The sequence below is a fragment of the Quercus suber genome, unplaced genomic scaffold, assembly GCF_002906115.3.
Source record: "Quercus suber isolate HL8 unplaced genomic scaffold, Cork oak 2.0 scaffold_258, whole genome shotgun sequence".
Classification (NCBI taxonomy): domain Eukaryota; kingdom Viridiplantae; phylum Streptophyta; class Magnoliopsida; order Fagales; family Fagaceae; genus Quercus; species Quercus suber.
Genome location: NW_027069714.1, coordinates 155,547 through 169,255, shown reverse-complemented (window position 1 = coordinate 169,255; position 13,709 = coordinate 155,547). Strand labels below are relative to the sequence as shown.

At 32.8% G+C, this 13,709-nt stretch overlaps 1 protein-coding gene and 1 long non-coding RNA gene across 5 annotated transcripts; one reads left to right on the top strand and one right to left on the bottom strand.

Moving 5' to 3' along the window:
- Window positions 1-3,066: 3,066 nt before the first annotated feature.
- LOC112022366 (uncharacterized) lies at window positions 3,067-7,640 on the top strand. 2 transcript variants are annotated; one of them, XR_010631992.1, is made up of 3 exons: window positions 3,067-3,266; window positions 5,274-5,427; window positions 7,208-7,640. It is a non-coding gene; the product is annotated as an uncharacterized LOC112022366 (long non-coding RNA). The 2 variants fall into 2 exon arrangements; XR_002883878.2 differs by lacking the exons at window positions 5,274-5,427; window positions 7,208-7,640 and adding an exon at window positions 3,449-3,653.
- On the bottom strand, window positions 4,346-10,297 carry LOC112022365 (MLO-like protein 13). 3 transcript variants are annotated; one of them, XM_024054951.2, is made up of 14 exons: window positions 9,981-10,294; window positions 9,081-9,138; window positions 8,677-8,891; window positions 8,124-8,240; window positions 7,843-7,897; window positions 7,650-7,747; window positions 6,123-6,197; window positions 5,950-6,038; window positions 5,813-5,862; window positions 5,691-5,731; window positions 5,309-5,596; window positions 5,100-5,167; window positions 4,944-5,004; window positions 4,346-4,817 (listed from the first exon to the last, which is right to left on the bottom strand). In XM_024054951.2, exons 1-14 carry the CDS (start codon window positions 10,098-10,100, stop codon window positions 4,578-4,580), a joined length of 1,575 nt encoding a protein of 524 aa, XP_023910719.2. In that variant the 5' UTR covers window positions 10,101-10,294; the 3' UTR covers window positions 4,346-4,577. The 3 variants fall into 3 exon arrangements, with proteins under 3 accessions (XP_023910719.2, XP_065637220.1, XP_065637221.1); XM_065781148.1 differs by lacking the exon at window positions 5,950-6,038 and having other exon boundaries at window positions 5,813-5,882; window positions 9,981-10,295; XM_065781149.1 differs by lacking the exon at window positions 5,100-5,167 and having other exon boundaries at window positions 4,729-4,817; window positions 9,981-10,297.
- Between the last annotated feature and the right edge of the window lie 3,412 nt (window positions 10,298-13,709).

Sequence of the window (13,709 nt, the reverse complement as noted above, 5' to 3'; positions counted from 1 at the left end):
GTCCGAACAGAGAGACTTAGAACCAAAGACATAACACAGCGAGTGAAAATGAAGAACTATTGGCAGGTAAAAACTCTTTTGCTGCAAATACATGCATGATGATTACCACTGATGTTCAGCAAGTCTTTACATGTCTTGATGAACTAATTTTTAGTGTTTCTTACCTTTTTCTTTGGGTTCTCACAAAATTGGCTGGCAGGGAGGAGTCTGCCTAGCATTTGCTGACGAGGTATTATGCTGGCTTTATGGAACAGTCAAAGAGAGTGAGTTTCTCACCCTTATATTTGCTTTGGGCCCTGTATGCCATTATCATTTGGTTGCTGAGACAATAGTGGGAGATAATGGAATCTTATTAGGACAAAGTTCTCAACCCATTACATGGCAATTCAAATGACCATTATGTGTACTAAATCACATGACTCATTAATCCATCTAAACAAGGCACGTGACTAATAAGTAGGTCATGTGATGAAAAGTATATGTAGATGGTCATTTTAGCTGCTAGGTAATGGGTTAAAGGAATTTTCCTCCAAATCCAAACAAAATAGCTTTTCGAACAATTTCTTGCCCCACCTTTTTTTTCCCTAACGGGAAACATATGAGACGTGTATTAATGTTCCCAGTGTATTTATAGGTTTTGCCTGCCTTATTTTCTTCCTAAATCTTTTTGGATGATATCACTTCAAGCTTTGGATTATTGTTCTTGTTGTACGCAGGTAATGGCAGCAGGGCAAAGAGTGTCATTTGAGTTTCATGGAAATAACTATATTTTCACAGTCAATCAAGCTGCCACAGAGGGGCAAGAAAAATCTAGTACTATTGAAAGAGGGATGATATCAAGAGATACATACATTGTCTTTGAAACATCAAATGCGAGTGGAATAAAGGTATATTTCTGTATTTGATTGTGTACTAGTCTTTATATGCACACATATTTTGTTCTTGTTTTGAATTTTTTCTTATTGGTAAATACACATGCACTAGTGGGTCTTGAACTCATTACCTCGCCCTCCACCTTGTTCTTTCTAGGAGGAGATGCATTTGAGCTAGTTCCCATTGGCTTCTTTCTCCACTTATTCTGCTTAGCTATCCTATACTGGTTAGGTTTAATTATATTGAATTTGTGATAAGTTTGCTATCCTAGCTCTTGGGCATGAGCATGAAATGCTTTGCCTGTCAGTGGTGAACTCCCTTGGATTACCTGGCAACTGTTCTGGCAGGTGGGTCATTTGTTCTTTAGGTTTTGCTACCTAGAGGCAAATCCAAAGGGCTTTTCTTTAGAAAAGTTCCCTACATTATATAAAAAAAGATGGTTTGCTATCCTAGAGTTTAATATAATAATACGAAAAACTTTCTATATACATAATGCCATTGACAAAACTAACTTCAGGTATTTTGTTTGATGTTCATGAAAAATTCTTCAATCATTTGTTTGTTTGCATAATTAACAAATCAATGCTATTAGATTGGTGGATTCTGTACCTGATATTTCTTTTATGCTTAATGCGTGCTAAAGAAGGTGCTGCCATGACAAATCAGTCAAAATATCTTTTACACTTGCATCTCCCCTTAATTATTTACCTCTTCCTCTGTTGAACAGAGCATGATCAGTGTAGCCTGATAAGCATTTATACAGATCACAGTTGCTCAGAGTAATTATAGGCTGATCAATTTGATGTCAAACATTAAATCCAGTAACTTATATTTTGACTTGCAGATAGTCAATCAGCGTGAGGCAGCCAGTAGCAACATCTTCAGGCAGAAGGAGTTTAATCTTCAATCACTTGGTATAGGTGGCCTAAGTGCAGAGTTTGCAGATATATTTCGAAGAGCCTTTGCTTCGCGTGTTTTCCCTCCCCATGTGACAAATAAGTAATATTTTCAATTTTTCATTTATGCATTAATTCTTCTAGTCTGTTTTATCTCCATAACATGCAAACAATTCATTGAGTGGCTCTGGTCCATCCAGCATTTGGCAATAGACTTTTATGTCTATGTAATGTGTTTCTTTATTGTGTGGAAAGCTGAATGCCTCTGTTTTATGTGCTATGGACTGATCTATTTTGCAAATTGCTTCCTTTTGTTAATACATGTGTTAGAAATGGATGAATCCACTTGATTTTGCAATTTAAAGAAGCCACTTTTTTTGTATAGGCCAATTGTGAAAACTTGAGAGTAGAAGTTACTCTGGCCATTTAATTTGTCTCTCAGCCAATTTGGCTTCCCAGGATACAACTGGTTGATCATTTCTATGTGCAATTTGTGTCACTCCCAAGTGCCACTGACCTTGTAAGTGGAGAGAGAGAGAGAGAGAGAGAGAGAGAGAGAGAGAGAGAGAGAGTAGCTTGGATGAAATTAAAATCACTAAGGTTTTGTTAATAGGCTTGGTAATTTGTAAACAAATTTACTACCTCAATTTCCTAATAAGATATTTCACTTTGCCCTTCTGTGGTTGGACTATTATATCACAAGTTAGCCATACAAAATTTTCAATAGTAATATTTTAACCTCCTAAAGTTTGGATTAAAATTAATTAAATTGTTATAGGATCATATCTCATGTACTCTTCATGTGCTAAAAAAATGCTTATTTAAATAAAATTTTAACTATTTTACTTTAAGCCAAACCTTAGATGGGTCAAATACAATAATAAATTATTTAAAAACTAAATTCATGTAAAACCAAGTCAATTGGTAAAGTCTCTTAATTGTTAAGGAATAAGAGACCTGGAGTTAAAAAGCAACTTACACAGAAAACTAATTGGTATCTTCATTTTTGAATAAAGAACAATCATCATGTAATCTACAACATAAGTTGAAATTAGATTTTATCTATTAATAAAAAGTGTAAATTTATGAAGATAAAAATGTAATAATATCAGTGAAGCACAGAATGAGACCTACACATGTGAGAGAGATGTCCCATTAGACTATTTCATGAGACCATTTTTTTCTGAGTAACAATAGTCACACACTCCCATGTGGTCACGTGACTTGCGTGTGTATGATGAATGTGTTATAATAAATTGAATTTTAGCCTTGTTTTTACATATCCGTCCATCTTTTCTTCTTACTTGTGCAGCAATGGTTAAAGAGATGGCCCAATAAAGCTGAAATGATTAGCTTGCTGGAGAAGGAACCTGGTTCCATCAATTCAAAGTGGCTGCTCTCTTTAGGGTTTCGCCTTTTCCCTACACAATTTTCAACTATGCCATTGTGGTAACAAGTATGAGGTTTTGGCCCTGAAGCTTTCCTTTATATCTACAGGTTTGTGCTCTGAATTCCTAATATGATTATTTTTCTGTGATCATTGCTCTAAGAAAATAAAATATGAAAACAGAACATATTTTCCTCTTCCTGTCATTCAGTTGATGGATAAAACTGTAATAAAAAAGAAGGCTGTCTTTTTACTGGTAATTAAATTATATGTTGGCTGAACTTTTGTGCAGTGGTTGGTTAATAAGGACATTAGCAGGTGCAAAGTATGGAATCCTGCACCTGACTACAGTGGAAATTATATACAACATTATCTCCTTGTAACTCTATTTTTTTGGAGCCACAGGGTTTATCTTTGTAAGTACAAAAACTGTACACGCAACAACAATAACAACAACAATGCCTTAGTCCCAAAATAGGAGCAAAAAAAAAAAACAATGATTGGTTATATCATATAAGAAATGCTAGAGACTTCTAAGCATGTCAGTTTCTTATGTAAATTCTTAGTTACCATCTGCCATCTGTGAATGTGAGAATAAGTTATGCTTGTTCAGTTAGTTTGACGGTAATTACATCACAGTCTCCTAAACCTTAAGCTCTATGATGTTTTGTTTCATATGGATTTTTAATTTTGCAATATGTTGTGCATAAAATAAAAATTACACAAATGGTGCAGCTTTGATGCTTTATATAACAAAAGTATGACCCCTTTAACTTTTTAGGCTAAAACTGTATCTGTTCTGCTTGTGCCTGTAGCTGATCACAGCTTTCAACTGGGATCCATTTCAGGGTTTACTTTACCGGGTAGATGGTTTTGCAGCTTAATTAATTCTGTGTATGGTATTGATGATGCATGTTAAACAGTATATTGTATGAATGTTGGGTTAAACCTTAGAGAGTCAGCTGAAACAGTACTGGCTGTTTGAACTTTGAACCTTTTATTTCGCTTGCTGTTGTATTTCTCGTCAGATCGTTTTAGCAACTGGAACTTATAAAACCATATAGAACGTTATAGATGTTTCATTTTTTCTTTTTTCTTTTTTTGGTGTGATGCTGATTTCCTGCATTATTTACTGTAGTTCTATTAGATGGAATCGAATAATTAAGAAATAGACAATGAGACAAAGCCAAGAGGGGAATCTCACATCAGATGTTTAATAAGTGAATCTTAGGTTATGATTGATTACAAGGAGTTCAAGTTGCAACTTGATTGGTCCTTTTTGGTATTAGTGTGACTAGCGCTTTCCTTGGGTCATGTAAATGATATCAAAGCAAACCTAATTTCTTTTATTGTTGAAAAGATACATCATTTTTCAAGGAAGAGAAGAAACAATCTAATGTCCTTGATATCATCAGAGAAAGTTAAGATGATGTAAAAGGCAGTTGTGCTACAGAAGTAAGCTCAGTTATTGATGTACTAGTTTCTTCAATCACAACAATTGCTTGTTCTGAAATTGGATCATTTTGGTGTGATTCTTTAGCCATTTTTTGCATTTGTATCTGTCTTTCTTCAGTTTGGCCCATTGGTCTTCCGAATTTTCCCTTCTTTCTGAATTCTGACACAAACTCTTTAAATATAGCACCTTTGTATGAGCTACCCATCTTCAAGCAGTCAGCAAATGTTAGACAGGGAAGTACTTAGAAATGAGTGATAAGTTCAGGTGTTAGGTGAAGCTTATATATTATTCCAACAAAAAAGCATATCTGTGATTCTGTATATTATCTAACCTGGGTCACAAGAGCATACAAAGGTATGGTGCAGTAACTGCATAGCACTTGAACAATCACACTGCATAAGGAAAATATTACGTGAGCATGTGAATGATGGGACACACACAGGCTAGCTAAGATAATATGTTCCATATTCTCTCCCCCAAGTATTACCCCATAACAAGTCTTGTGATAATGAAGCCTGGTTTCTCCATGATGCATGAATTGAATCCATATATGCACTGCATAGTATATTTGATTACGTAAGAATGCAGTTGCAAATATGCTTTTGAAATTGATTATTTACCATTTAGCTAACTAACTGATATATAAATATGTACTATTTAGCTGTCTATCTGATATATATATATATATATCCTCACCAAGATCCAGACGAAGAATGCAATCTCAAATGAATTCTGAAACAAAATGAATTGAAGTAAGTCCAGAACAATGTCAGGGCTACTAAACCAAAAGTGTTTATCTGAAGGCTTCACTCGAGGTAATTCATGGTCTTCGGCGTTTTTTTCCACAACATTATGCACTGCACTATTGTCTCTGGTCATCTCTGTAACCTGTTGTGCTTCACGATTATTTATCTTGCTCTCAACCGCATCCTGAGCCAAACTAGTGATTATGTGTTCTAACTTAGCACCCACGAAAAGTAGCAGCTGTCACTCCAACCAACTCAAGAATAAGTCCAATTATGTCATTCCATAAACAAAGACAATTAATTTTCACTTGGAATCAACCAAAGCCACTTACAATCACTGGCAAAAATGACAACCAAAAATACGAGTGCCACCCTGCATGTTCATTTCACGCACAAGTAAGATATGAAATTCCAATTATGAAATGAGGTGAATCAATCAAGATTTGGAAATTACCTGCCACATTCAGTAGCAAGAAAACCACAACAAACACCCATAGGTACCAGCTACAGTTGACAACATTTATCTAAAAAGTCAAATTGAATTTTGTAAAATAATTCAATAATTAAAGTTAACCTTTCTTTCAGTTTCACCTTATGCTAACAATTTTTTTGAAATCATTTTCAAGTGTCCGCACTATGTATTTGTGAAAATCAAATTTAGGATTTCGAGGTTGGTGCTCCTGCAAGGAGAAAACTAGGGTAAATGGCATATGAAACAATCTAGATCTGTATTATATGGTACCTAGAAATGATGCAAACCTAACCTTGATGAATCCTTTTCGCAATTCAGTGTAATCGGACCTGTTAACAGAGCCATAAAACTGTTTGAAGAATGATATCTGCCAATAAATATAAAACTCTGGGTGTCACCACATTGGATGTAAGCCTTCATACTAGGATAACATTCTAACTTCCATAATAAAAAATGCTTTCAACCTTTTTATATACACAAAATTTCAAGCATAGAGCAGTACTTTAAACTCAAACAGAAACAATACACTACTATTTGCAATATGATGGATTTATTATGAACGATTAAATAATTTAAATTGCACTATTGTTTCCAAAGACATGCACAAAATCTAGTTGAGTTGTTCTGCATTATTCACAACACTGTCCAAATGGTGCATTGTGGTTTAAATGCAAATGAGACATCCCCTTAATGCACAAAGTAGTTACTTACATTCTTAAAGGGATCTCAGTAAAGTTAGTTTAAAGAATATAAAACCATTTTCTGGATCTGCGCAATATGGCAAATTGCAAATGATTTGGTACTGCTGATGGTTCATGATTGAGCTAGTAAATCTTGCATAGAAATGATTGACCTTTCTTTTCTTTCTCTATTTTAATGTCTTTTTTGCCATGCATGTAGAGAAAATTTATCTGTAATACTCTTTACAACATTGCTCATTGTGTCTGCATCAGCTCGTTGCTTGTTGCCTGCCTTAGTGTGCATGTGAAAGGTACCAATTGGCTTGACTTATTGACTTGGAGCATCCAAGTCCCATAGACTCCATTTCTTTCAAATTAGAGTTCACGTAGAAATTTAAAAAAATTTAGGAAAAACAAATGTGTAACCAAATCATTGTTGCAAATAAGACACATAATGCAGTGATGGCTCTTTCTTCAAGCTTATTTTCAATAAGGAAATAACTTTATTAACTTAAGACATGTAGGAAGAGATATTGTTCAATATTGTAAGCATCATAAGGTATAAAATTAAAAATCAGTCATGCAAATAAAATAAGTAAAATTTAAATTGTGTAATAGAAATGTAATTGTAACGACGAAGAAAAACAATCCATTGTGTTTTGGCACCACACATTTATGTTTTGGTTTGTGACTTCAGGAATCTATTTGCTCGCAACTAGACCGTCCATCCATGTCACATATACCATAAAGCTAACAGATGTGTAGATAGACTGACAAAGAGGGGGAAGAGAACACTCAAGCAGCATGGAAGAATTTGACAGTTGCCCATCTTTTGTGTATGAATGTTTTGTATGGGACCTGATGAAAGTGGGAACCCATAAGGAATTCCCCATGATCTGCTAATTTTGACAGACGCTTCTATAAATATTAATAATACCTCCTCTTCTTTATAAAAAATTTAAATAAAAAAAAACTGTAACTTTTTGTATAAATGAAGTTATTTATGACTAATTTAGGGATATTGAAGTGTATGAGATAAGCTTCGAGTTCTTCCATTTAATGAAAGGAAAAACAATTACAGTTACCTAAAGATTGATAATTTGAGAATTTCATTATTGCACAGACAAGTTCAAACTCACCAGCCAACTTACAACTTCTGCCTTTCTCCAAAATCCTTGTGTATGTTGTTTCAAGAACTTATTGTTAGCATAAGCAGGAGCGTTTCTCTTCGTTGAATCTGCACAAAATATTCAGAATTCATATAGGCATCTTAAACAAACCAAAAACATCAAAGACAATTCAGGGCATTTTAAAAATTCTGGTTTATGTTACCCCCTCTTGAAATTTCTTCCTTAATTGAATCCTCCCAGACCTTCCATTGGCGTATCTACATATGTAGAAGAAAAAATATATAAATTATGAAACGCTTATTTATCCAATTTCCACATATAAGGTGTAAAAACTTCTTAACTGAAAATCTAACTAAAAACATATATATATATATATATATATATATATATAAAGGCATTTAAGGTGTAAAAACTTCTTAACTGAAAATCTAACTAAAAACATATATATATATATATATATATATAAAGACATCAATATAATACCCTGACTCCTCCAAGGACCATCGTAGAGACACAGAAGATCACATGGAAAATTGCCAATACAAAGATGAAAATGTGTAGCTGATGTAATGCTTCCAATGATATCAATGGAACCTTCCCCTGTGAGAGAGAGAGAGAGAGAGAACTAGTTATGTAACAATATATCAATTGAATATCAGCTTCAATAGATAGCATATACAAATGTTTGTTTGGGGTGAAAGATCCCGTGCCTTTTCCATCTATAAGTAATCTTTTCCCTTTTATTAGTTAGCTACCTATCCATGTATCTTTACTGTATTCTCTAATGGCTACGTCGAGTAATCCGAAATTTTCCCAGACCCCCATTGTTTGACTACATCTGTAATCATGTATATTTGCAGCGAAGGGGTACATATTCTTTATTATCATATATCTGTATGTATGTTTCACATTTTCATTGCTTGTTCATGGTCATTTATATATAGAGCAGCAATTCAATACAATAAGTCTAAGAAGTGATAATAATAATAAAGGCTAATGTATAAAAATCAGTTAAAATTACAGGACTATGATATACCTCATGTAGGCAGTGCCCTAAATTAGTATCTTCAGACAAAAGCCGTCGTCGATTGTTTGTAGCAAGATTATAGTAATGTTCGGAACCATTGGAGGAAACAGTGCCCCTCTTGCATGGAAGCATGGTATATGAAAGATGAGTTGGTATGCACATGCGACTTATGAAACCTTGGAAGGCCGTTAATAGAAGGGAAATGAACCCTAAAAGCATCAGTTCTGAAACAACAAAAATCAGTACGTAGCACATTGCTTAGACTTTGCAAATAATGTAAAAAATTTAGGCATGCTGAATTTGCAAGGCAAAATGAATCATATATGAAAGATGACTAGAATTGTAAACTTGGCTTTAATCTCTCTTAATAAAGAGAGAGAGAGAGAGAGAGAGGGAGAGGGAGAGGAGCAAACCTTCCTTTAATTTTTCTAACGCTTCATTTAGTTCATCTTGACGGTTATACTGCAACAACTGAAATGCAAACCAATGCAACAAGCAGCAAAATACTTAAAAGACCCCACTATGCATAAATAAATAAAAAAAGATTCATTACAAAATCATTTTATAAAATAAAGTTCTAGTTATCAAGCGCCTTGTAGCTGAATTGACATCTCTCCATGTATAAAGTGTTTGGGGTCTTAAGAAAGAAATGGTTTGAGTTACGAGATTAGCAGCTTGTTGTAATTATCTCTTAAAAAAAAAAAAAAAAAAAAAGTTCTAGTTTCCCATAATCAGAGCAAAAATGTTAAAAGGACCAGTGCAGTTGTGTTTTAAAAAAGAACAGTTTTTGAGAACTTGTTTTTTGGAACAAACACAGCAATTTTTCCAGTAAAGTTATCATTCAAGAGGAGCAGTGCTTAATATATACCAGACCAATAAAATAAAAAAAATTCTAGATTCTGTCAAAAAGTCTATCTCAGATCTTATGCTTATTTCGTTTAGAACTAAGAATAAGACATTTTTGACAAAAATCTCAATGAGGGCTGTCATTGTAAAGTCAAAACTGGATCAGTGAAGCAGTTAAATTTCTAACTTCAATAGTACGAATCAAAAGCTAACTCTAAAATAACTTTCTTGGGTTAGAATGCAACCAACAACACTAGCAGAATTTGATAAGGTTCAAGACTAGAATGCAGCAGCCTAGAAATGAGAGAGAAATTTGGCCTAGTATTTTCCAGCCAAAAGCCAGAGAAAGATCAAACCATGAATATAGAGAAGACCAGAAAATTAATTAAAGAGGTACTCCTTAATTTACTATATGCATTATAATAATGATGTCACTTTTCTAGGTGGTGACAGATGAGTTTGAATACCTTTCCAAGGTGATGAATGCCACGCGCAGCACATAAAGATATTAGAACAATGACGAAGCAGACACTGGCAACTATCCATGTCGGTGTATACTCTAAGGAGCTGTTGATTTCCGCTTCCATATCTTGGTAATGCAGTTGACAACGTGATATTGTGGTGAACTTTGTATATATATATATATATGAATGAGACAGATCACAGATGAAGCTGTAAGGGGGCAAAGAATAGAATATGTGACAAATCCAGAGTACTTTAAAGTTAACATTTTAAGTAACGCACAGAATAATCTACCATGCATGCATTTGGAAAAGAGTAAAAGTTGCAATATATGAGGTTCTTGCTTTAATTAGTTCTTAACTTCTAATCCCTCCAACTAGTAGAGAAGAGTCAGTTGTAGAACTTGCGTAGAATAACGACTTTTCTGGAAACATTTACTTGAGACCTTCATCTAAGTATCTAACAGTACTGACGAATCTATCCCCAAGAACTTTATAGTATAAGGAACTGTACTGTTGATCTAAAACTCTAAAACTATCCAATCCCAGCTTTGGGAAATACGTACTTAGTGACCGATTCTATCGCCAGTGAAAACACAGGCAAACTAGGGTGACAAATGTGACATTAATCGGAGCATTGTTGAAGCAAATTACGCTTGGTGGCTTACAAAGTACCAAGGTTAGGAAACGGTAGTAATGCGGGCAAGTCCATTAAATCAAGAGAAGTGGCACGTCCACAATATTTTTATAACAAATCATAGATGGTAAGTTATTATTAGTTCTGATTTGAATTCACAACATAAGTCACTTTTTTGCCACCCTTAACAACTAATAACAATAAGACACTTTCCCATTAAAAAAAAAAAAAAAAACAATAGAACACTTTGTAGTGAAAGTATTGTGAACATAATATTCCTCTTAAATCAATCCATACAGTATACAGAGTAATGAATTCACCACCTTTAGAATGGCTTTTCAGTAGCTAAATCCGCATGCACCATGAAACAACACAACATAGAAAGAAAACTGCCAGGAAAATTTCAAAAATAAACACGAAAAAACAATAAAGAAAAAAAGAAAAAGAAAGCAACAAGGTAATCGTGGGACTTCCAAGTGAAAATTTATTTGTCAACAAATCTCAAACGGTCAGCTTCTTGTGTTTAAAGAATGCATGATGATTTCATATCTCAAAGAATAAAAAGAAAAGAAGAGGAAGAACCTGATCTGCAGACTGCATTGAAGACAGACTGCTTAGAGTACTCTCTGCATAAACGACAGTAGCTTAGCTTGATTTGAATTCTGATTGTATTTCCTCTTTAAGATAATACGTATGACTAGAACATTGATAACAAAAATAAATAATCCCTGACTAGCTTTCTAGCTAACAAAAATAAACAAACAAACAAGATAGGGCCAAAACTTAGAGTTAGAGGAGGCGGCTTTGCTGTTGGTTGTGTGCAGTGACTTCGGTTTCCGACTTTACTGCTACTTAGTTACCTAGCTGCTAGTTGTTTAAATTTTTTTAAAAGGTCAGATTGTTTGTTTTAAGTAAAATTGGTTGAATAAGCTTAATTTTTTTTTTTTTTAGTTTTACTATTGGTAATTTTTGTTGTTGTACTAATTTTTGGGTTTGTATATTTCTTTTTTTAGATTTTAGACTTATAAATTTTTTAATGGTCTTTAAAATGAGGAAAATGTTTGAACTACAAAGTTTTTTACAAATTACTGATAATGTAAATGAAGGGTCCAAATACAAATCAATAAGAATTTTGCTACTTTAATCCACTTTAACAGTTTGTAAAAATATCATAGAAAAATTTGTGACTATAACAATACTCTTTTATCAATAATATTTTTAAGGGGGCAAAAATATAATTTTATAAAACAAAATTGCTAAAATTAGCACCCATATATATAATAATAATATTTTTAAAAAATTGGAGGCCATTGCCCCCAAATCCAACCATGGTTCCGTGCATGCAAACAACTAACATTTATATATATATATATATATATATATATATTTTTTTTTTGAGTCGGTTCATAGTGTCTGTATATATATATATATAATTCCTTATAGTTTGACCCTATCACAATTTAGTCTATAAATTTTTATTCGTTAAATTTGAACCCTAAAGTTTGGATTAAATTAAAATCATTAGGTTTCGATAATAGACTTTGTGATGTAGACAAATTTAACCCCTCAATTTCCTAATAAGATAAATAAATTTCAATCTGCCTTTCTATGGTTTGGCTACTATATCACAACTTAGCCCTAATTTTTTTTTTCAATAGATATATTTTAACCTCCTAAAGATTGGTTAAAATTAAATTGTTAAAAAGGATCATATCTCATGTACTCTGCACGTGCTAAAAAACACTTATTTTAAATAATATTTTAACAATTTTATTTAAACCCAGACCTTAGATGGGTCAAATACAATAATTAATAATTTATAGACTAAATTCTTATAAAACCAAGACAATTGGTAATGTCTCTTAATTGTCATTAAATAAGAGATTTGATGTTCAATTTTATTTATTATTATTATTTTTTTTTTTTTTGAGTAAAGAGGTTCAAAGTTTAAATGTAATTTACACCAAAAAATTAATTGATTTTTTGGTCTAATAATAAAGAACAATCATTATATAATCTACCACATAAGTTGAAATTATATTTTATATGCAAAAAAGTGTAAATTTATGGAGAATAATAATAATAATAACCCCAAAGCACAATTTAGGACCCACACATGAGACATATGTCTCATTAGACTGTCTTGTGCAATAATTTTTCTTCGGTAAAGATAGTCATACACTCCTTATTACATACTCATTATATACACATTGCCACTGGGCTTTCTAGTCAATAGATTCTAGTAATTACATGAAATTCTCAAAAACCCTTAAAAATAGGGAGGATAATGAAGCTTGACTTGGCCTAAAGACATTTGTGGGCTCAAATTCCTTATGTAAGGTACAACATTCCAAGAGTAAGAGTTTGGCCAAGTGAACTCGAGGATCCAAGCTTGGGTCAAACCCAAAATTAGGCCACTATATTGCCCATACACGACTCAGGAAGATAAGGCAGCCATGACTCATCTCAATTAGGAACTTTAAGAGGTCATGAAGATGATAGAAGAACTGTGAAAAACTTCACACTGGGGCAGATTATTTTCTTGGTCCTTTATCTTGTAAAAAAAATGTTTTTAGTGTTAGTTTGGGAATAACTTATTTAACTTTTTGGTAAAAAAATTGTTAAAGTATAAAAAATATTTTAAAAAATTATTCATAAAAGCTAAAAATTAAAAGCCGAACCTTAAAATACAATTTTAATTAAAATTGTGAAATCTAGCATGCAATAAAATTTTTCCTTTATCTCTTCTAACGTCCGAATAGAAGAGGGTCAAAATGGCCAAGTACCACTATTTGGCAAAATATATATAGATTTACTACTGTTTACGAAATAATTAAGGATCTACTACTTTTTGACAAAATATATATATGTAACTCAAATTTTACAAACTCGAGTTCCATGAAAAATATCCACAATTTTTTTTATGTAACTCAAATTTTAAAAATTCGAGTTCTATAAAAAAATAGCACGATAAACTTGAAGTCTATTTTTCAAAGAACTTGATTTGTACGACAAACTCAAGTTTTACCGACTTGAATTTTAAAAATGTAATAAATTTCTAAATGTTTTGCAAATAGAATTATATCTAAAATAGTGGG

Excerpts from the sequence above, each read along its gene's own strand:
- LOC112022365 (XM_024054951.2), bottom strand. The coding sequence starts at position 10,100 with ATGGAAGCGGAAATCAACAGCTCCTTAGAGTATACACCGACATGGATA. Across the intron at positions 6,198-7,649 it reads CAGAAGTTGTAAGTTGGCTG|ATATCATTCTTCAAACAGTT; the intron begins GTGAGTTTGAAC and ends ATTTATTGGCAG. Across the intron at positions 5,597-5,690 it reads TGTCATTTTTGCCAGTGATT|CTGCTACTTTTCGTGGGTGC; the intron begins GTAAGTGGCTTT and ends TTGGAGTGACAG.